Consider the following 21268-nt stretch of genomic DNA (forward strand, 5'->3'; position numbering starts at 1 on the left):
ATTAAGACTTTAATAGCAGATGTGTCAAGCTGTTCCCAGGGTGAAACACATCCAGAGATTGCTGAGCTACATACTACCACCAACTATATCTCCAGCCTCCTCATCTTACAGCAGTGAACTACACTAAGAAGTAATGTCACCAGGAGCCAAGAGCCATGATTTTATCATGCTGGGAAATAATGATCTTTTACAATATTTTTCCTCAAGTTTGTTTTGACTGTTTTGATTTGTTTCTATTTCCATTATAAAAACTCGTACATATTATATGCTGCGGTAAAAGGTTTGTGGAGCCGCAGGATGACTCGGGTAGCACCAGAACACGACTCGTTCTGAAATGCAAAATAAATTGTTGGAGTGCTTTTGAAACTCTTATATTTGTAATCCTTATGTGTTGAATCCTAATCCTAAACTCAAACTCAAGCCTAAACTGCAACTCAAAATACGCTGTGAGAACGCTGTTGCTAGGCAACCTTAAAATATAGACTGAGCATGAGATTAAGTTAATGACCAAGGATAAAACTCTGATAGCATAGCATGTATCCTGTGTGAATAATACGAAAGCTCGGTGAGAGTGGAAACAAGACAAACCAGTCAGAAATATCACAATACCAGCTACCAAAACACAGGCTGAGATGGTAGACCATCTTTGGAAGCTGGTACGTGCTACGAGGAAGGACACATTTCTAAATGACCACTACGTTGTAGACAGGTTACGTTGAAGGAAGTAACACAACAGTGACGAAATGACAAAATCTCAAACATACTTCCATTCATTCATTAATCACTTTATTTGTGTCTGTGGATCCAGAGCCAATCCCGGAAACACTGGACGTGAGGCAGGAATACACCCTGGATGGAATGCCAGTCCATCTCAGCGGACCGTACACACAGTCATTCATACCTGGGTGCAATTTTAGTTTATAGTTAAAGTGCAGAATGAACGTCTATGCACTCCAACATACTGAGAATTGTCATTACAAAATTTCAACCATGGAAGCCGTGATTACCACCGTGAACATGACTCCATTTGGATGCAGCACTGGTTAAAACGTGTTGAGGAAAGAAAAGCCTATAATGCAATGTCATGTCATATTTGGATATTGTATTTTTTCCATCTTGTACACTGTTCTGAATGTATAGTAGTTCATAATTTATCTTCGTTTCTCTTCAGCCCCCTACTCCAAACCCTCAGTGACCTGGGAAACCGATGCCAACCCCAAGCCAGGTGATGCCGTCGCACTGACCTGCGTGGCGTACGGTGGGTACCCCGAGGCTCAGGTGCTGTGGCAGGACGGGAGCGGGCAAAACCTGACTGAGAACGTCACCGTCTCACCTGTAGCCAACGAGCAGGGTCTGTTCACCATCAGGAGCGTCTTGACGGTCATCCTCGAACCGAACAGCACCTACAGCTGCAGACTGACCAATCCGCTTCTAGGGGACGAGGGCCACGCGTCTGTCACCATCACGGGTGAGTAGATTTCATACCTGTCAGTCAGTCATCACGCTCATCTCCGGTAGGTCAACTACTTAACTATGGTACATGGGAGATTATGTTGTCAGTGTCGTCGTCTTAGGAAATACCATTTGTTCTGGGGTCCTGAATCATTTGAAGCTTAATCAGAACTATCTAAAGTCAATCAAGAGTCAATTAAAATCTGAGCACTGATGGTGTTTCCCTGTTTCTCAGATGACGGTTCTCTGCCAAATGAAACTGGAAGACAATAATGAATTGTCCAGTAATGATCCAATGAGCATAGCCATCAGTTCTCCCACTTTGCTAAATGAGTGGAGTGGGTGATTATTTCTCAGATTATCTCCATAAAATGAGAAAAAGCTTTTATCGGAGGTTTTAGGCTCAGCAGAGGGAATAGAGGTGGAAAAGAAGGTGGCTGGATTTACCCCTGGCTTAGCCCAGATATTAAAGCAAAGCAGGGGGTCAGTGGGGGTCATAAGGTTGGGCTTCAGTGGTCTGGCAAATTGTAAAACTGACAGTAGGATGTGGCTGACAGTGGAAAAAAAAGATGAAAGTGGACAGGCTTCACTTAACTCTGCTGCTAAAACGGAACTGGACAGAGATTTGTAATATTCTTAAGGCACCGACCGAGATGGTCTCGGATGACCTTGAACTTATTTTGACGTTGGTCTATCAATTAAATGAATCGATTTAAACAGAATGTGATAAGTAGCTGAAGCGACCGTGAGGCAATGTATTTCTATAGAGTAGCACTTTAATGCTTCTCTCTCTCTCGCTATATATATATATATATATATATACACGAATATGTTTGTCGGTGAATTAGTAGGATGCAGAGGATGCAATGGCCCAACCCAGTAGCCTAGTTTTATATTTCTCCCAGGATGTAAAGGTGAACACAGGAAAAAAAAAAAATCCTCTCTCGAAATAGGCTTTGTGGAAAAACATGCAGCTTGACATCAAATTATGAATCTCTCCAAGCTTGTCCAGGATGCTTAATGGATTGTGCCTGTGATTGTGTAAAGCAGGGATTATCAAATTGTGGTGAGTGAGTTTTCTCTAGCCCTGACCCATCCTCCATCACATTTTACAGCTTACCAATTCACTGCTGAATTCTCAATTCTGATTGGTTGTAAAGGTGCTGATTCCAATATGTTGATAACACATTTCTATAGTAACAACTCATTCATAATTATAAATGGATAAAAGAAACACGATACGACATCGTTAGCGCCGACAAATTGCTGCGCTTTAAGAGGAATCAAACACTTTGTGACGTTCCGTGTTTGGAAAATAATCGACTTCGGGGTGGTTACGGAAACTCCACTTCCTGTTGGGCTGCATCACGCTATCCCATTGTTGATTGCTTTTCTATAACAGTATACCTGTCATGCATTATTCCTTGTATAATATCTGTGAAATCTATATATATATGCGTGAAATGTATAACTACATGTACAGTCGGTGATGCGGGTTTGTGTGTGCATGCCGGTAACATCATTAGAGTAGAACCACAGAGTGAAAACACACAGCTAAAAGCGCTGTCGTTAGCAATTAGACTGAAAATTTGATGAGAGCTGTTAGGCCAAAAAAGCGAGGAGCGAGAATGCAAATGAGGTGGAATTAATACTGAAACGTGTGGGGACATCCCTTCAGTTTTAAACGAGCCCGCCTCTGTTTTGTGCTTTGTGTAAAGCGTTTTAATGGGGATTACCATATAAACTCACCTGAGTACATATGTAAATACAGAAATGTGCTGGCATTTTTTTTTTGTGGCTTAGACAGGGTTCTGTGCAACCAAAACATAAATAAATGTATAATTTATCCGTCCTCGGTGGAGGAGGAGTCGGAGTTTTCAATTGAATATAATTAGGAATTACAGATCATTTTGATTTAGTTGAAAAGCGTTCGCACATCCGGGGACGAGGGTTCGATTCGCACCGTGACCCTGTGCGTGCGGAGTTTGCATGTTCTCTCCGTGCTGCGGGGGTTTCCTCCGGGTACTCCGGTTTCCTCCCCCAGTCCAAAGACATGCATGGTAGGCTGATTGGCATGTCCAAAGTGTCCGTAGTGTATGAATGGGTGTATTAATGTGTATGTGATTGTGCCCTGCGTTGGATTGGCACCCTGTCCAGGGTGTACCCCGCCTTGTGCCCCATGCTCCCTAGGTTCCCCGAGACCCTGTAGGTTAAGTGGTATAGAAGATGGATGGATGGATGAAAAGCGTTCACCTTATCGTCAGTTGATCGTGAATTTGAATCCTGACAACATTACAGTCATCTGTGGCTGGGAGACATTTCTACCTCTGGGTATTTTGCAGTGTTTCCCAGTGTTGCCAGGATCACTGTGGTAGGTATCATGTTAAATTACTGACAAATAAAACCCTTCTGGTTTAGGGCACGCCCACTTTGGGTTTAAATCCGTATGCAGATACCGATACGAATATTTTGAGCGCTAAACAGATACTGATACAGATAGTGCCATTACATTTTACCCCTAGACCGTGAAATAAAGCTCAGTAATGTTAAAGGTACTGAACGAATATACTGAAGAATGTTCATGACCTAACACTGAGATAAAGGTCAGTGCTTGTGTCGACAAGAAGCTCAAAAACACCTTGAACGCATCCTTCTCTCCTACCAGATACTTTCCAAGTAGCTGTTGGAGACAGTGAGAAGTTAACGTGTTTCTCATTATAATAATGTGTTATTATCCAGAAAAAAAAAATCTGCAATATGCAAATGAGGATGCAAACAAAATTAAATTCACATAAATTTCCATTTGCTTTTTTGAGCTGTGTCAGATGCCCTTGATAAATGTTCTATAAGCTAACCTCAAGCTGGGGCTGGAGAATGCCGGGGGAAAAAAAATAAAAAATTAAAAACCTTAATGTTGCTCTGCTGTTTCCTGAATGGGTCTTTAAACATGCCGAGCAGTCGGAATTTGTCACGCTTGTCGTAAATTTAACTATTAGGATCAGGAGCAAAGCTGCACAGTCAGGAAGCGATGACCATCTTTATCATCATCAGTGAAAATTTCCACGAAGAGGGTAGTCATTCATCTCAAATCTCTGCCTGGCGTTCTTACAAGTGGGCTGTAAGCTGCAGGCTGGAGCTCCAGTGCCAGCTTGTCCCATCTGTAGCCCCATCGGCTTGGCCGCGACACACAAAAACGTGTTAGCAAACAAGCGGCAGCTTGCGTCTCTGAGCCGCGGGATCACGCATGCCTTGTTTGAGCTGAAAATGTATTTGCGTTTGTTTATACCAACTGCTCTACGGTCAACAACTTGCTTAATTAATTTTGACCTAAGCTATGTTTGCACGGACATTTTTTTTAAACAGCAAGAATAGTGCGTAGTCAGGCTTTAACATGCTGTTTTCTATCTAGAGCAGCCGAAATGGTCTCCAGAAGATACGGCCGTCAATTCGTTTCTATTAAAGAACATCACATTATCTGTTTTTCGTCACGTTTAATGCTGTGGAATGTCCACAAAGTGCAGAAAGTTGTGAAGACGTTCCCAGGGTGGAAAAATGAAAGTCACAGCTTTACAAAGCACCGACACTGGAGACTCCTTCCACGAAACATCTCCTCACCATTTCAACGAATGTTTTTCTTTGTTAAATAACGGCATGTTTATTTGTGTGTTTTTAAAGGAAACTTGTTTACTATATATGGTGATTTTGAGGGCATTTATTTATGCAAATGAATGCGACAGTGCACTAGCACGTCAGTTTAGAAAGTGTGGGACTTTCCAATGGCCGCCGCGTACCAGTTTTCTTCTGCGGAGCTTACGCAGAAATTAAGTACTTGTTTTGCGCACGCCTTGATAAATGAGACTCCTGGTCTCTTCAAGCTAATACTTTTCGGAAGGATACGACGATATGGTGGGAAAGGAAAACAGCTCCGAGAGCTTTAATAATCCGCATGTAAAACGGTGTCGACGCTTGCGAATGTTAAAAGCGGGTTGAGGATCGCCTGTAAATGTCCTCTTGTCGATATTTATCGTGTCGTCTTGTTTGTTGGGAGAAAAAAAAAAAGCTAATACGAAGAAAAAAAACACATGCGCAGCTTTTGGGTTCTCAGTCAAGGTGACCGCAAACGTCAAATAAAAATAAAATAAAAAGCACCCCACTGTCTCAGAATGCCTCAGCTGACACAGTAGTGCTGTACGCTCAGAATGATAATATACAGTACTTGCGAAAGTCACCTTATTTGTTTTTTTTTTCTATACAAATTTTGTATTAGCGGATTATTTGATGATAAAAATACCAATAAATCCATATTATGCGTTGATAATATTAAAAAAAAACAAAACAAATGCAAATCTGATTTCAGGAGTAATACGTAATTGGCTCTCAATGACATCTTAGTTATAAAATGCATGAAAAGAAACTGAATGTGAAGTGTATTCCAGTAAACAGAAGGAGAACGACAGAAGGGCAACATGAGAGAGATTAGAATAAGCTTGATGAAAGTAAATAAGAGAGAGATTAATTGGAGAGAAAGGGAAATTTAGATGATTAGAGAGAGAGAGATGAATAACTTGTCAAATTGATATACATACAAAGGATATGTTTCATTCAAATGGTAACTTTAACACACTAATAATGCTGCTGATTGGTCAGAACAGAAGGTGTTGATGAATTTTCTGTAACAGTAGCTCTGACAGCAAGACAAATCACAGCTCTATATCAATGCACTCGTTCTAATATGTTACCGTGTCTGTAGTAATGAATTACACAGGGACTTGTACTGTATGGTGGACGCCATACTTGATATGGTACAGTTTTCAGTGAGGAGCCATTTTGCAAGGAGTCTCCAATGTCAGCAGTTTGTAAAGTTTTCCAACATGCGAAATAGTTCCATTCCAAGCTGCATTATTTATGTATTTATTTATTTATTTTTGGCTAATTAGAAAGAGCGTGAGTGAAGAACTGTATTGTAGCTGCTATAACATAAGTGATGACAGGAACTAACTTGATGACTGAATTAAATGGTTGATTATTTTTCCTTTAACAGCATTCCCACAGGTGTTTGCTTCCTTACATGTTGACCTTATTCATCAACTCTTTTGTTGTGTTACGTGTTATCATCCCCACTGCTTTGAATCGATAAGAATACTTTTTTCTTTCTTCTCTTTTTGAGCTGCTCCAGTTTCTCTTTTCTCAATTCAAGTCAGCCAACTCAGAAGCCAAGAAGTGAAGCACTGTTTTTGATGCATACGTCCAAAAGTTTGTGGACACCTGACCGTAACGCCCATATGTGGTTCTTCCCCAAACTGTTGCGACAAAGTTAGAAGCACACAATTGGATAGGAAGTCTTTGTTTGGTATAGAATTACAACTTCCCTTCACTGGAACTAAGAGGCCCAAATCTGTTCCTACATGATGATGCCCCTGTACACAAAACGAGCTCCATGAAGACTTGATAGTTTGTCAAGGTTGGAGTGGAAGAACGCGAGTAGCTTGCACAGAGCTCTGACCTCAACCCCACTGAACACCTTTGGAATGAACCGGAACACCGAATGAGCACAAATCCCCACAACTACGCTCTAACATCTAGAGGAAAGCCTTCCCAGAAGAGTGGAGCTTATTATAACAGCTAAGGAGGACTAAATCTGGAATGGGTGTTCAGCAAGTACATACGATGGTGATGGTGGGGTGTCCACATACTTTTGGCATTATACTTTACCTCTGATAAACATGAACACCATTCTAAATGAATTTTCCAACATGAAGCTGCTCTGCCTGTAGTTCTGTCCTGCTTTTTAAGGGTTTAAGGGTAATATAGGTTCTTGAAGGTGAAACTTGTATTCACCACATTGCACTGCATTGTGGGATTTTTGGCCTGGGCTTCAAACATAAAGAAATTGATTACCTAGCATATGTAGTCTCTTATGGGGACATGATGTTATAGGAAAATAATCAATGATGGGGTGGTGTGATGCAGCGCAATATGAACTCAAGTCACTGTTACCACTCTGCAATTGCTCATTTTCCTCTAACGCCATTTCCCAAAGTCTTTTATTCTTCTTATACCGCAGCAGTTTGCCAAGGATTGCATTTGGTATTTATTCAAGGATGACACATTTACTTTTTTATCTGTTAATAGATTATATTATATTATAGATGTTATTACTTATGTTATGGTGGCTTTAAACTGTTGTTCGCTCACTAGCCTCTCTTTTTATTCTATTAAAAGTTGTTTTTTTTTTTTGCTTAACCAAAATACACAAAGTGGGGCATCATGCAAGTCCCTCTGATTGATCTGTTACTATAGAAACGCTAACATAGAACGATTATTATTATGTATTAATATAAAACGACTGTCAGAGCTGCACTGTCACCTTCTGACCAATCAGATTTGAGAATTCAACAGTGCTGTTGTGGAATAATATAGAGCTGATGATGTTAATGATTTGGTGCAACTATTCTATTGTTGTTGCCATGGTGATTCAGCTTTACACACAGATGAACATACAGACACAATTCCAAACTTTGACAGCTAAACCAAGCCGTAGAGATGGGAATTTCGCTTTGCTGTGTCATTATCTTTCTTTCCACACGCCCCGCTCCTCTGTCTCTCTTTCTCTCTCTCTCTCTCTCTCTCTCTCTCTCTCTCTCTGCTACCATAGCTTGTCCCGGCATATGCATCCTCCTAAATTACTACCTGACAGAGCTGGGCACAGTTAGCAGGAAACTCAAAAAATGAGCAAAGCAAGAGAGAGAGGAGGAACGAACATAGCTGTAGGGTTTAAATGAGAAAGAGATGGGGGGAGAGGAAAACTGAGAAAGATGGAGCCAAAAACAAAATGCCGTATCATTCGTGGTGCTCTTCCTCCCACCACTTCTTTCCAGGTCTAATTTAACTGTAATTAGCGCATGCAGAGGCAGGAGAAACAGCGCTCTAAATGAGTGGGTTGTCAGCAGAGCTGCATTCTACGCCGTTCCCCTGATGGAGCTCGGGATTAATTACTGTCTTAAGCACAAACGGCACTTCTTGTAAATATGGCCTTCGCTGCCTCGCTGCGCTAACCACGCTTGAAGAAATAACCCAAAATACGATAGAGCAAAAGGTTTGCTTAAAAAAACAAAACGAAACATATATACAGCAGGCGCTCATGGGCTGGACTTAATCAAATTATCTCCTCTCTGAATCGAGGCTACTTGTATTGAATCTTTCATTTACACCCAACGTGAATACTAATAGCTATTGCAGTTCATAAGGTTTAAACTTCTGCCTCTCCGACAATGCCTTCTGATCCGATTTATTCCCAAGCAACTAAACCGCTTATAGATTTTATGATTTACATTCACATTTACACTTCGCACAGAAGCCGTCATCAGCCGTCATCAGCCGTCATGAATTGCTAATGCAAGACACGAGGAGCTCCGTAGTCGAGCCTTTTATTCAGACAACAGTGCAACAGTGCATGGAGTAACAATTTTTTAGCAGAACACGTTCAGAATTTTGGTTCCTGCAATGTTCGACCAGTCAAATCCTCCGAGGAAGTTTCTTTTATTATTATTATTATTATTATTATTTACATAATGTCTATAAACATTTGTACAGCGTTACTGCAACTCCTCCAGTTAATATCTTGTCAATGCAAAGGTTTCCTAATGTTTGTTTTAGTCTATCTAGGAACATTGTGTGAACAATTTTTTTTTTAAAGAACACTGCGACACTGTTATTACATTGCGCAGTTCCAGCTCATTGCAGGAATGTCGAATAAATTACTGAACATTATGATAATGGGATAATCTCTGTTAGCTGGGGATAGGCACGTTAAAGTGCCACACTTCCTCCACACCTGATATGCCGCAGATAAAGGGATTAGGAATTCAGTATATTTTGCAGGATGTGTATCTCTCATTCTGGTACATGATCAACTATCCAATAAAAGATAATTAAAATAGTGTTTAAGTGCAATATGATTGGAGCTGTAGAATATGATGCAATGCAGTGTAATTCAAATTGAAAAAAAGTTAGCCTTGAGAGAGTGGATCAGTTTGCCTGATAGACACAGAGGCCACGCCTCCTTCACTGGAACTGGTAGACACAGAGGCCACGCCTCCTTCACTGGGACTGGTAGACACAGAGGCCACGCCTCCTTCACTGGGACTGGTAGACACAGAGGCCACGCCTCCTTCACTGGGACTGTTAAGGGGCAGTCACACTAGACTTTCATCATGCGAAATTTCTTCGGAGATTACTATGAATATGGGCGGTAACCAGATATGACATCACGTGCCAAGGCGTCGTTGTTTTTTTTTTTTAAATCCACACAGCATGGATTCCGACGAGCTTGCACTGTTATAGTTGCGATGGTGACAAAAGCATCTGCAAAGGACAAGGCTATGGGTTCGCCCTATCTCTTTTTATGCTGATTTTATATTCTTTTATAGCTGGTATAAAACAGGATGGTGTGACACCGCTGTAATCAGCGCTTCCTCCAGCTTTGGATTTTCTGAAGATTTCACTCCGTGACATGCCGATCTTCTATTGGTAAAAAAAAAAGTCTTCACATGATATGAATTCTCAGGTCAGAGTTCACTAAACTTGAACTTTGGAACGCAGCAGAATGTGAAACATGAGCCTGCGTTTCTGGTCCTCGAGCATTCGTATGCGTTTGAATGGAAGTCAATGGAATGAGAAGTGTAGTGTGAGTACTCCTTTAGGCATAGAGACCGCACCTGCTTCTCTGGGACTTTTAGAAACAGAGTCCATGCCTCCTTCACTGGGACTGTTAATCACAGAGGCCACACCTCCTTCTTTGGAAGTATTAGACACAGAGGCCACACCTTCTTCCCTTGGATTGACAGACACAGAGACCATGCCTCCTTCCCTGGGACTGCTAATCACATAGGTCACACCCCCTTTCCTGGGAGTATTAGACACAGAGGCTACACCTTCTTCCCTTGGACTGACAGACACAGAGGCCACACCTCCTTAATTGGAACTGTTGGACACAGAGGCCATGCCTACTTCACATGGACTGTAAGGCCCCACATCTAATAAATCAACACCTTCTGACAGATCAAGAATTCAATAGTGCGGTGTAATAAATTAATTAAATAACACTGGCTCATATATCTGACAAATGACAATATCTGTATAAGATATGTGTGATATGTGAACGCAAGTGTGAAATGAAAATATAAATCTCATGATCGCTCGCGCCCAAATGTGACACCACACCAGTCCCGATAACAGCAGCGTGTAATCTTCATACACATCCCCATCGCTGTGACTTTAAGAAGGAGTCCAATCTTTACTAGTTCACTTTTTGCAGCCTGAGTAAAATTGTTCACTCAAAGCAAGTGACCTCTGTTTAAATAGGTGCCACATTTTTAATAGGTTGAGGTTTAAAAAAAAGAGTGCGTTTTACACACCCCGGTTAAACCCTGTCCGAGACAGTCGTTTTCTGCGGATCTGCCTCGGATATAAAAGGATATAAAAGGATATTACTCTCAGCATTTTTTTTTTTTTTTACTAAATGCTAAATAATGAATATCCTCCTTAAAATGCCCGGGCTGTCCCTATCAAAGGCTGCACTCATTTATTTACAATTATCCCTTTATGTTTGGGCTTAACTCTCCAGTAGATATGGGCATAAATGAGCACAGCAAAGCGTGTTTGCTACCTTATTTAAATTGCTTTTGTTCCGGGCCTTTAAAACAGTCTAAATCAATGTCGGCCTATACACAAAGCCTATTGTCTTTCGGTGTAATGCATTTTCCATTAGGCTTTTACCCGGAGACTTGCGCTGCTGATGTTAGTTAGCTCCTTTCTCTCGTTTAGTGCCGTAATTGATTGTAGGATGTGAAATGAAACTTAAACATGGCCACAATATGGCTTCCTCCCAAAGACGAAAGGAAGTTGTTTAAAAGCAAATGTGGGGCTTTTTATTTATTTATTTATTTATTTATTTATTCATTCATTCATTATTATTTTTTTATTTCAGGCTCGGTTTCTTAATCACGCTTGATTTAGACTGTAGACTTAAGTCGATTGTGATAACAGCTCAAGGCGTGGAGCACTACCAAATTTTTTGTAAGTACCGATATGTCCTCCTGAAGTTCATGTTTTGGGCTGTAGATACATAAAAATAAATAAATAAAACAACAACAAAACCAAACAAACAAACAAAAAAGGAAAACAATTTAAGAACATTATTAAAAGGGATTTTCACCTGTTTTGGAGGTGCCTGTGTTCAGCATTGATTTATTTGTGATGTCACATTCCATAGTAATGGTTAATGGTTAAATCCTGGAGGGACTGATTAACATGTTTTAGGTTCAGTTTTTAAAAAGACTGAATAATGTTTCAAGATGATAAACTGAGATGTTGTTTCTCTCCATCACTTTGGTCTGTATCTTCGGTCCTGTCGCTCTACACTCTCTCTCTCTCTCTCTCAGACTGGTTCCTACACTCTTCCTAACAACTCAAGCAGGCTGACCTTTCCTCAGATGTTAACGCAGTCGTCTGTGTGCAAATCCATACTGAGTGTTTGTGTGGTCCCTTAATGCTGAGCGTACACAGTGTGTCAGTTAGCTGAACCTTACTTAAGCGACCTGTCATAGCCGTTAGCCGTCTGGGTTTGAACATGAAGCCATAACGATAGCGCTTCTTTTACTCTAAAAGCACGTAGACGTCATAATGCAAATTTACAGTTTCGTCTTTTTGTACCGGTCGGGTGAGTTATTTAGTATTAATCAATCTAGAGCGTTATGGATCGTTTTATTTAGAGTCTGTTTCACGCTGCGTATTCAATCCCTTGAGTTTCATGGTTAAAATGTTATCATTGTTAAAATAGAGAATGTGAAGGCAGCTGACCTGAGAGCGCAGAGCGGTATCAGTGAGTGTGGTCATTAAACGTGAGCGCGAGGTGCCGTGAATCGATCCTTGACCCTGATGAGTGAGGGCAAAGGAAGTGTGCATGTATATACTCAAACAGTATATAAAATGTCAAGTAAAGTTAAAAATCGCTAATGCGAGTCATCATTTGAGAGCCACAACGACGCTAACAAGCGATTTACGTTTGTACACGAAGTTGGCTGAGAGTTCGTCCCGCATTTTTTCCAAACTTCAGAAAAACCTGACATCATTTCCAGTAAGGGAATGTAGTGAACATCGACGCTCCCTGGTTTTTGTGGTGGATTGTGGGGATTTTTTTAAGGGCGTGAACGTTCCAGTGCACTGGAAGGATTTTGCTAATTGAGACACCCCTTAAAATGGCCTTTTATGGATATTTTCACAGAGCACAGTTTACTTCCAGATCACCGATGTATATTCTTTCATTAACACGGCAATATAAACTAGGATGAAGTCTCACGTGGTTTTGGATGTTGGCATCGGAGCTTTTTTCTTTTACGACTATGTACGACCGGGATTACATCAGTATCAGTATCAATGCATCCCTAGTTTTATGTTCTAGCTCTTATGTTCTCGAGTGTTAAACCATTCCAAACACAGAGCTCTGAGCTCGTTACCGTACAGTATCTACTTCTGTTTCCTTCACTGCACATGTCTGTGTGTCTTAAACTGCATCCAGTACAGCACACTTTGCATCGAGTGGGTGTCTAAGGGCTTCTCGGTTCACGTTTAAACTCTTATAATTGAAGTTATTGCATTGACGATATTGCATCACTCACACAGCTTGACAGTGAAGCAGGCAGTGTTATCTCAGCGTTATCTTATGCGCGCAGGGCTGTGACATATTTCTGCTTTGAAGCAGTGCGAATCTTGCATCTCTTGTGGCACTGTTTAAATTCGGAGGTACAGCAAGACAGCCACTTCTAACGTCTTACAATAAAGTCATAGTGCTGAGCTAATATTAGCTTGGGTGTTCGTTTCTATTAATAGGTATTTTCTTACCTTCGTAGTTGTTTATGTATGATTAGACATATAGGTCTCCAACTAACAGTTATTTTCATAATCGATTAATCGATTAATGGGATTTTTATATATGCCGTATATATATATACCATTTTTCTGAATGCACAAAAAAAGCACTGATAATTAAACTACAGTTCTAAATTATAATAATTTAAAAAAAACCCTTACTTTCACTGCACCTTTTGGTTTCTATTACTCACTGCCTTTACGCATACGGTTTTACTCGTGTTTACTTTGTTCATACCGTTTTAATTAGACAATACAGATCTTACTCGCGCTCCCACTGTTTATCACCGCGTCTAGACGGCGTGTGAGGAGCGACGCGGCCTCGTTACTAATAGATCACTTACAGATCGCTCCCGTTATAATAAACGACAGAAGTTAGACTGCAAGCGCGCAAATACAGCATATAATGACAATAAAGTTGGATTAAACGAAAGCTTTTAAGCAAGTTGAACCAATTTCCCACAATCCATCACTGTCATGGTTCCGTGCTACACAAGCTCATGCGCATGGCAAAGTTTATTTAATGTAAAATTTTATATGGAATTTTTATATAAAATGCGCCCTGCCTTAGAGGAGTTGGGTCGCACAGTTTTTTCCGCTGTCACTTGACGGTTACGCCTCCGTCTGATAGGGACAGGTCAGACTTAAATTGTTATTATTATTATTTTTTTTTTTAAAGAAAGTCAATGAAATGGGGCATTCATTTGTTGATTTCCATTACCGGAGGTTATTTCCTAGTCTAGAGGTCAGCCAGCACGGCTCTGAGAGCATGACAGGAAAGATTGGAATAGTCATAGAGTTTTTACTTCATGGCTGGAGAAAGGAAGAAACAACTGTAAAGAGGGGAAATAAAGGCGTACGTACGGAGTTTTCATATGTACAGTGTATAAATAATAAATGTTTCTCCATACCGAGAAAAGAATGAGAAAAAAAAAAATAATCAGTTTAGTTGAAACTTATGATTGAATTATAATGGAAGTCTAAGGGTATTTGTTGAAAAAGTGCACGATTATACAGTATAATGCAAATTAAACCTGCACCTGTTATACTCTAATAATTAATGTAGTTAAAAAAAATGTAAAGACTAGCAAAATAATAAATCAATGAAAAGTAAAACGTTATCTCGTACAGAACTGATGCAGTAAGTAGAGATTATATTTAAAAAATAAGAAGAAGATAAGAAAGTGTTGTTACATACAGTACACATAACAGTATGCTTCAGGGGTTTCCTCCGGGTACTCGGGTTTCCTCCCCCAGTCCAAAGACACGCGTTGTAGGCCGATTGGCATCTTTAAATTGTTCGTAGCGTGTGATTGTGCCTTGCGATGGGTTTGCATCCTGTCCATGGTGTGCTCTGCCTTGTGCGCTGAGTTCCCTGGGATAGACTCCAGGCTCCCCTGCAACCTTAGGACCTTAGAACTGTAGGATAAGCGGTATGAAAAATAGATGGATGGATGGATGGATAGGGTAGATTGTAGATGCACAAGATTATATTTTAAGAAAAGAAAATGTTGCATGCATTTGGATAGAGTACATAGAGATTACGTTAGAAAGAAAAAAAAAACAAATAAAATGTTATTACATATGCAGAAGGCAGAGGAGTTAGAAGGGGTTTGTCTTGTTGATTCCTGAACTGTTTTCTTGTTTTTTATTTTTATTTTATTTTATTAGTTTTTATATTCTTGGTGCTGTTTAGATTATTATTATTATTATTATAATTTTTTTTTTTACATTTATATTTTGTACATTTTTTCCCCTCTTCATTTATTTAGCAGCGTGTTCATTTATTTAGACCTCTGGATTTCACTCTCCAGTATCTGAGAGGAAGTCTGCAAGAAAAAGTGTGAGAGAAGAGCGTTTCTCTTAAAGAAATTCTGCGGTTACATAATCTGCTGCAGTGGATGAGCCGCCATCAAAGCACAGCACACGCTCTCTTTGAACTGATGAGTTTGGGGGAAAAAAAAAAAGAGAGAAAAAAAGAAAATGTATTTGCATGGATGTGATATGATTTCTTTGCTTTGGTGAATATGGTCGTGGTTTGGTTCTTGGTTTTAACCCAGTGAGGGATGTCATGGTTCTGTGGAGTAACTGATTTATCCATCTGCCTCCAGAGCAGAGCATCAGAGACCTGAGACCAGCACACTGAAATAAAACACTGATTCTGAAGATCGAGGAAAGAATTTCAGCTTCATTTCATAGTCTGATTTTATGTGTTTGTTTTTGTGAGCCATATAAAAACCAGAGAGCAATTTTGCCACAGTTTTAGAGCACAGGATAAAGTATTTACCTAATCTTATATCCGTACGTTCAGGTTGCAACCATCGTAATGCCTGGGATTCACCTTAAATAAGGTGTGCGCTCAAATAAACGAAATAAATGCTTTTATAAGACACAGGTCTCTGTTATATGTTATTGGTTCAGGTCATTATATGTAGTAAGTTGTATGTAGTGTGGAAGTTAGGGGGTATGGAAGGAAAGGGAAGGAGGGAGGCAGGAAAGCAAGAAGGAAGAAAATGAAGGGAGGGAAGAAAGGGAGGGAGGGTGGGTGAAAGGAAGGAAAGGATGGGGGAGAGAGGGAGGGAGGGTGGGTGGGTGCAAGGAAGGAAGGAATTAAAAGGAAGGGAGGGAGGCAAGAAAGAAACAAGGATGGAAAAAATGGAAGTGGGCAAGAAGGACAGAACAAAGGAAATGAAGGGATGAGGGGGGAAAGAGGAAAGGAAAGGATGGAAAAGAAGGGAGGAGGGGAGGCAGGAAAGGAGGGAAGGAAAGGATAGAGGAAAGGACAAAGTAGCAAGGAAGAATGGAAGGAAGGAAGGAAGGAAAGGAAGATAAAGGAAAAGAACCAAGACATGTAGGAAGCACGGGAAGGAAGGAAGGATGGCTGGAAGAAAATGGTGGTGAAAAGAAAGGAAAGGAGCCAGGAAGGAAGGAAGGAAGGAAAGGAGGATGGAAGGAAGGAAGGAAGGAAGGAAAGGAAGATGAAGGAAAAGAACCAAGGGATGTAGGAAGCACAGGAAGGAAGGAAGGATGGCTAGAACAAAATGGTGGTGAAAAGAAAGGAAAGGAGCCAGGAAGGATGGAAGAAAGGAATGAAGGATGGAAGGAAGGAAGGAATGAAGGAAAGGAAGATAAAGGAAAAGAAGTGAGGGATGCAGGAAGGAAAGAAGGAAGGGAAGGTGGTGGTGGAAAGAAAGGAAGGGAGTGAGGAAAGAAGGAAGAAAGGAACATAGGAAAGAATGAAAGGGGCGAAGGAAATTAGGAAGGAATAAAGGAAGCGAGGAAAAAAGGAAGGGAGGAGGAAGGATGGAAAGACAGGAAAAGTCTCTCCTATAAAATAGGATAGAAATGAACAGAGCACAAGCCAGTTTCTAGCAGGTTTCCTTTCCTGCAACCCAGTCACACACGGTGATATGATTATTATAGAAAACTACAATCTGAGAATTATACGAGAATAATATGGGAATTTGCGGTTTTATAATCGCCGCTGTAGCTTTCCTGAAGGATCACGCTCTTAGCTATATTTTCTTTTTCCTTCTAACAGCCTCCCTGTGAAGACACAATATAGGTGATGTAAACCATAGCAACTCGATTTTAAAAGTCCAAAACATCCATCATTCCAGTATTTAAAAAGTGAGTGTGGATTTCTATTTCTTTGTTTAATGCCCCATCATCATTCTTCTCTTCAGCACTTTTCAAAACAAAGTTATACCCATGTGAAGAACAGTTGCAGTCAAAATTATTCAACCCCCATTGCAAATCAGGTTTATGGCCAAAACGTACAGACTGTCAGCTGTTTGCGGTGAACAAATCAAACAAAAGCGATTGAAATATTTCACCACAACGAACGCTTCAAGTGGTTTCCGCAAATTCAACTGAAAATGCAACTTTTCCAGTTGATTTCTCCAGTTTCAAAATTATTCACCCCCCTGAATAGAATCCATCACAACAGCACTAATATGCATAGCAGGTATTGTCTCAAGCACACCTCATGCAACTAATCAAGGGCTTTATTAGTTGCACCAGGTGTGCTTGAGCTGGAACACATGAAATACCTGAACTGGCTGGGGGTAGAAAATATATGAAATGCCTGGACGGGGCAGAAAAAGGAAGCCATCAACGGCTGCAAGCAGATTTCTGAGAAGGCAGGTTGTGAAAAACCCTCGAGTGACTGCAAAAGACCTGCAGCAAGACTCGGTAGCAACGGGCACTGAGGTTACAGTGAGCACGGTAAGACCTGTACTAAACATAGAAGGTTTCCATGGCAGAACTCCAAGATCTCTGACCCAAAAGCACAAGAAAAATCACCTCAAAATCATATAAATAAGCGCCAGAAGTTTTGGGATTCCCTTCTGTGGAGCGATGAAACATATACAAACGTTGTCCCTCCAGAATGTTTAATTTTATCGGCAAGAAAACTGGTTTGTTGTCAAAAGTGGAATGCTCCTTGCGCCACCCACTGATAAACATTACTACGGCAACCAGTAGTAGGAACGCCTACTGGCTACCTCATAGTACTGCGACTGGCGACTTGCGACGATAAAAACGTACCTCCAGTTCTCAGCACTCTTTACCTGCTAGTTTACATCATTTTAAACTTCTAAAACTAAAACTGCTTTGTCAAATAGACACATTACAAGCTGAAGTGTGCTTGATTTTTCGACGCCCACATTGTTTTTTTTCGGGACAGTTTGCAAGCTGGTTTCATCATCTTGTGCTCTAACTTAGCTGATGGTTTTTTTTTTTTTTTGCTCTTTGATAGGGAATTCAGGCATAATGAATAGCTTAGCCTACTTTTTCACATGATGTCAAGGTTGTTCTAAGCGATGGTGAGCGTCGGTTAATTAGACGCTTCTTTCTTCGGCTTTATTGTGCGCCAACAGCAGTGAGCCGTTTTAATCAAAGAGAGCTAATTCCCTGATTTTGTAGTGCAAGTGGCAGGTTCCCGCTGTGTATGAGCTTCACGTTCCAGTGTGTGTTATAAACCACATGCAGCTTCTCTCGCAGGGTTAAGACTCATTCCGACAAATCTGATAGTCTTTCCTTACATTTTAACTAGTTTTTATGCAAGTGATTGCAGTTTTATAGCAAGCTCTCAACCTTTTATTTTTTTGTATCCACTGCACATTAGAGTTGGCAGAACTGATTTCTCTGCTCAAATACTATTAAGATTTGAATAATATTTGCATATTCAAAGTGGGGGAGTTAAAAAAGTCTTGGAGGTCTGATTCTGATTATTGTTTAAAAAAAAAAAAAAGAAAAGAAAAGAGACATGATACACAAAATGAGATCCAAGGCTTTGAAGCTATTACATGTGAGATGCATTTTTACAAGATAATGTGATGTTTGTGTGCTGTACATGTGTTTGATCAAACTACTGTATTGTCGTCAAAAATGTAGGCCTACGCATCGTTTGTAACTTATCCGATAAGTTAACATTTCTCCTATTATGTAAAATGGTTTGATCTTAATGGTAAGAGCTTCCAGGTCCACTGAAATGTTTGTGGATAAGTTGTGGGGGTGTCTAGCTTGCCAAGTTTATGATATCATGTAAGACAGTTAAGGAAAAGAAGTCACGTCAAGTCGAATTTGATTTATAATGCACCTTTAAAGGGGTCATGATATGAGAAATCAAATTTTCCGTGATCTTTTGACATATAAGAGGTGTGTACAGTTCAAACGTCCTGCTGGTTTCATAGCTTAATACGGTCTCCTCAGCACAAAATGAGCATTTATTTAACCGAGCTCATAAAACGGCTCGTTTGGATGTGATTGGATTTGTGACGTCACACGGGCCAATACATTTGCATATGACTGCCCCTATAGCAAGACATCGACACCTACTTTTACATCATCGCACCGTTGGCCCCGCCCACTGGTGCTCAGTCATGGCAGGTTAACGTGTTATGGCAGGGGGGCGGTGATAATTCATTCATATGCAAAGGTGTTAGCCAATCATAGCAGTGAGTGGTTACATTGAAGTCTTAAAGGTAAAGGACACAAAAAAACGATCGTTTCAGTCAGAGGGTCAGAGGCAGGGTGGGAAAAGATTATAAATGACTACATTTTGTATGTTTTCTGTCCAATAAAAAAACGTTACTAATATTATAATTACACCTCAGGGAAGATAATAATAATAATAATAATAAATGTCATGACCCCTTTAAAGTCAACAGTAGTTGATTCAAAGTGTTGTATATAGCATTACATTAAAAAGCATCTTAAGACAAAGAATAAAATACGTTTTGAGAGAAGATTTAAAAGTGGCTAAAGGACCTTACGTGAAAGGGAAGACTTTTCCAGAGTTTGGGAACTCTGAACCACAGAAAAGGCTTGATCACCCTTTGTCTTAGTACGACGACAGGGGACAGATGGAAGACGTTGATTACAAGATCTTAGTGTTCTGGTAGGAGAGTAACAGTGAAGAAGGTCAACATGCAGTGGAGCAAGACCAGAAAGAGCTTTATTACACATAAATAAGAATTTTTAAATCAATTCTGAACATACCAGGAAGCCAGTGAAGAAATGCCAAAACTGGGGAAATAGGATCCCTCTTTTTGGTCCCTGTTAAATATCTAGCTGTTACACTTTGCACAAGCTGCAGGTGAGATAAGGCAGTTTGAGGAATGTCAACATACAGAGAATTACAGTAGTCCAACCGTGCAGTAATAAGATTGTGAATCACAGTTTCCAGATCTTTTGTAGAGAGAAACTGTTTTAACTTTGTAATAGACCTTAAATGAAATAAGCATCCCTTAACAACAGCTCTAATTTGTTTATCATAAAGTAAATTTGAGTCAAAAAGAACTCCAAGATTTTTGACATGCTTATGTGTATTAGAGGAAAGAGGACCTAACTGGACCAGAGGAAACGGTGGGAAGAACCTAAAATAATGACTTCAGTTTTACTTCTATTTAACTGCAGAAAACTGTCAGCCATCCAACATTTTATGTCTTCAAGACATTTAAGGAGGGACCCAAAAGGGCTGCGGCCATTTGATCTAACTTATAAATAAATTTAAAGTGCCATCAGCATAGCAGTGATAGGAAATGTTATATTTCCGAAAAATAGTACCCGGGGAAGCATATAAAGGAGAACAGCAAAGGACCCAAGATGGAACCTTGAGAAACACCACAAGATAAGGTGGTTGATGTAGAAGAAAAACTCCCTGTGTTTACTGAAATAGTCCTATCTTCCAGGTAAGAGGCAAATCACTGCAAAGCCAGACCCTGGATGCCAACCACAGACACTAGGCTAGTTAAAAAAAATCCTATGGTCCATAGTATAAAAAGCAGCGCTAAGATCCAACAAAACCAAAACAACCGGACTCAAAAGGTCAATCTTTAATAATTGAAACTCAAAACTCGAGAATGTCTCCAATCTCCCACGTCTATCTGAGAATTCTGCATTTGAATTTGTCCCAGAAGGACCGGTTAACTCACGGCAAATCTCTTAAAGCAGTATTCAATATCACATTAGAATAAATGATACTTCAAGTTTGTGTTATAATGGTTTAAGTTTCTCGGATTGTGTATGTTTGTGTGTCTATGTGTGCATTTGCCTGGAGGCCCTTTTTTAATGCTTTGTCCAAGGCAACATGTATGTATATCCTGTATGCATTCCTTCACAATTTCAGATGTATTCAAATACAAACAAACACTACGTAAGTACAGACAAACATATTCCGTGCACTATACCTCCAGTTCTCTTTGAAGGACAGACGATCTTCACTGCCTGCATCCCACCACCAGTATTTCCTCCACATGTTTTTCTTATTTCTTGTTTGTTTTCGGAAGAAAAAAAAAAAAACTAGTGACAAGTCACCACAAAGTCACACCACTCTATATGTTTATTTTCATGAAAAAACAAACAGATTTGAGGATCAGGTGCA

At 40.1% G+C, this 21268-nt stretch overlaps 1 protein-coding gene across 1 annotated transcript in view; it reads left to right on the forward strand.

Moving 5' to 3' along the window:
• cd276 (CD276 molecule) overlaps positions 1-21268 on the forward strand; it is a 109183-nt gene that overhangs the window by 30299 nt on the left and 57616 nt on the right. The window contains exon 4 of the mRNA XM_053622622.1: positions 1172-1468. Coding sequence (XP_053478597.1) covers positions 1172-1468 — 297 coding nt within the window. The remainder of the gene's footprint in view (positions 1-1171; positions 1469-21268) is intronic.

The sequence above is a fragment of the Ictalurus furcatus genome, chromosome 4, assembly GCF_023375685.1.
Source record: "Ictalurus furcatus strain D&B chromosome 4, Billie_1.0, whole genome shotgun sequence".
In the NCBI taxonomy this organism is placed as follows: domain Eukaryota; kingdom Metazoa; phylum Chordata; class Actinopteri; order Siluriformes; family Ictaluridae; genus Ictalurus; species Ictalurus furcatus.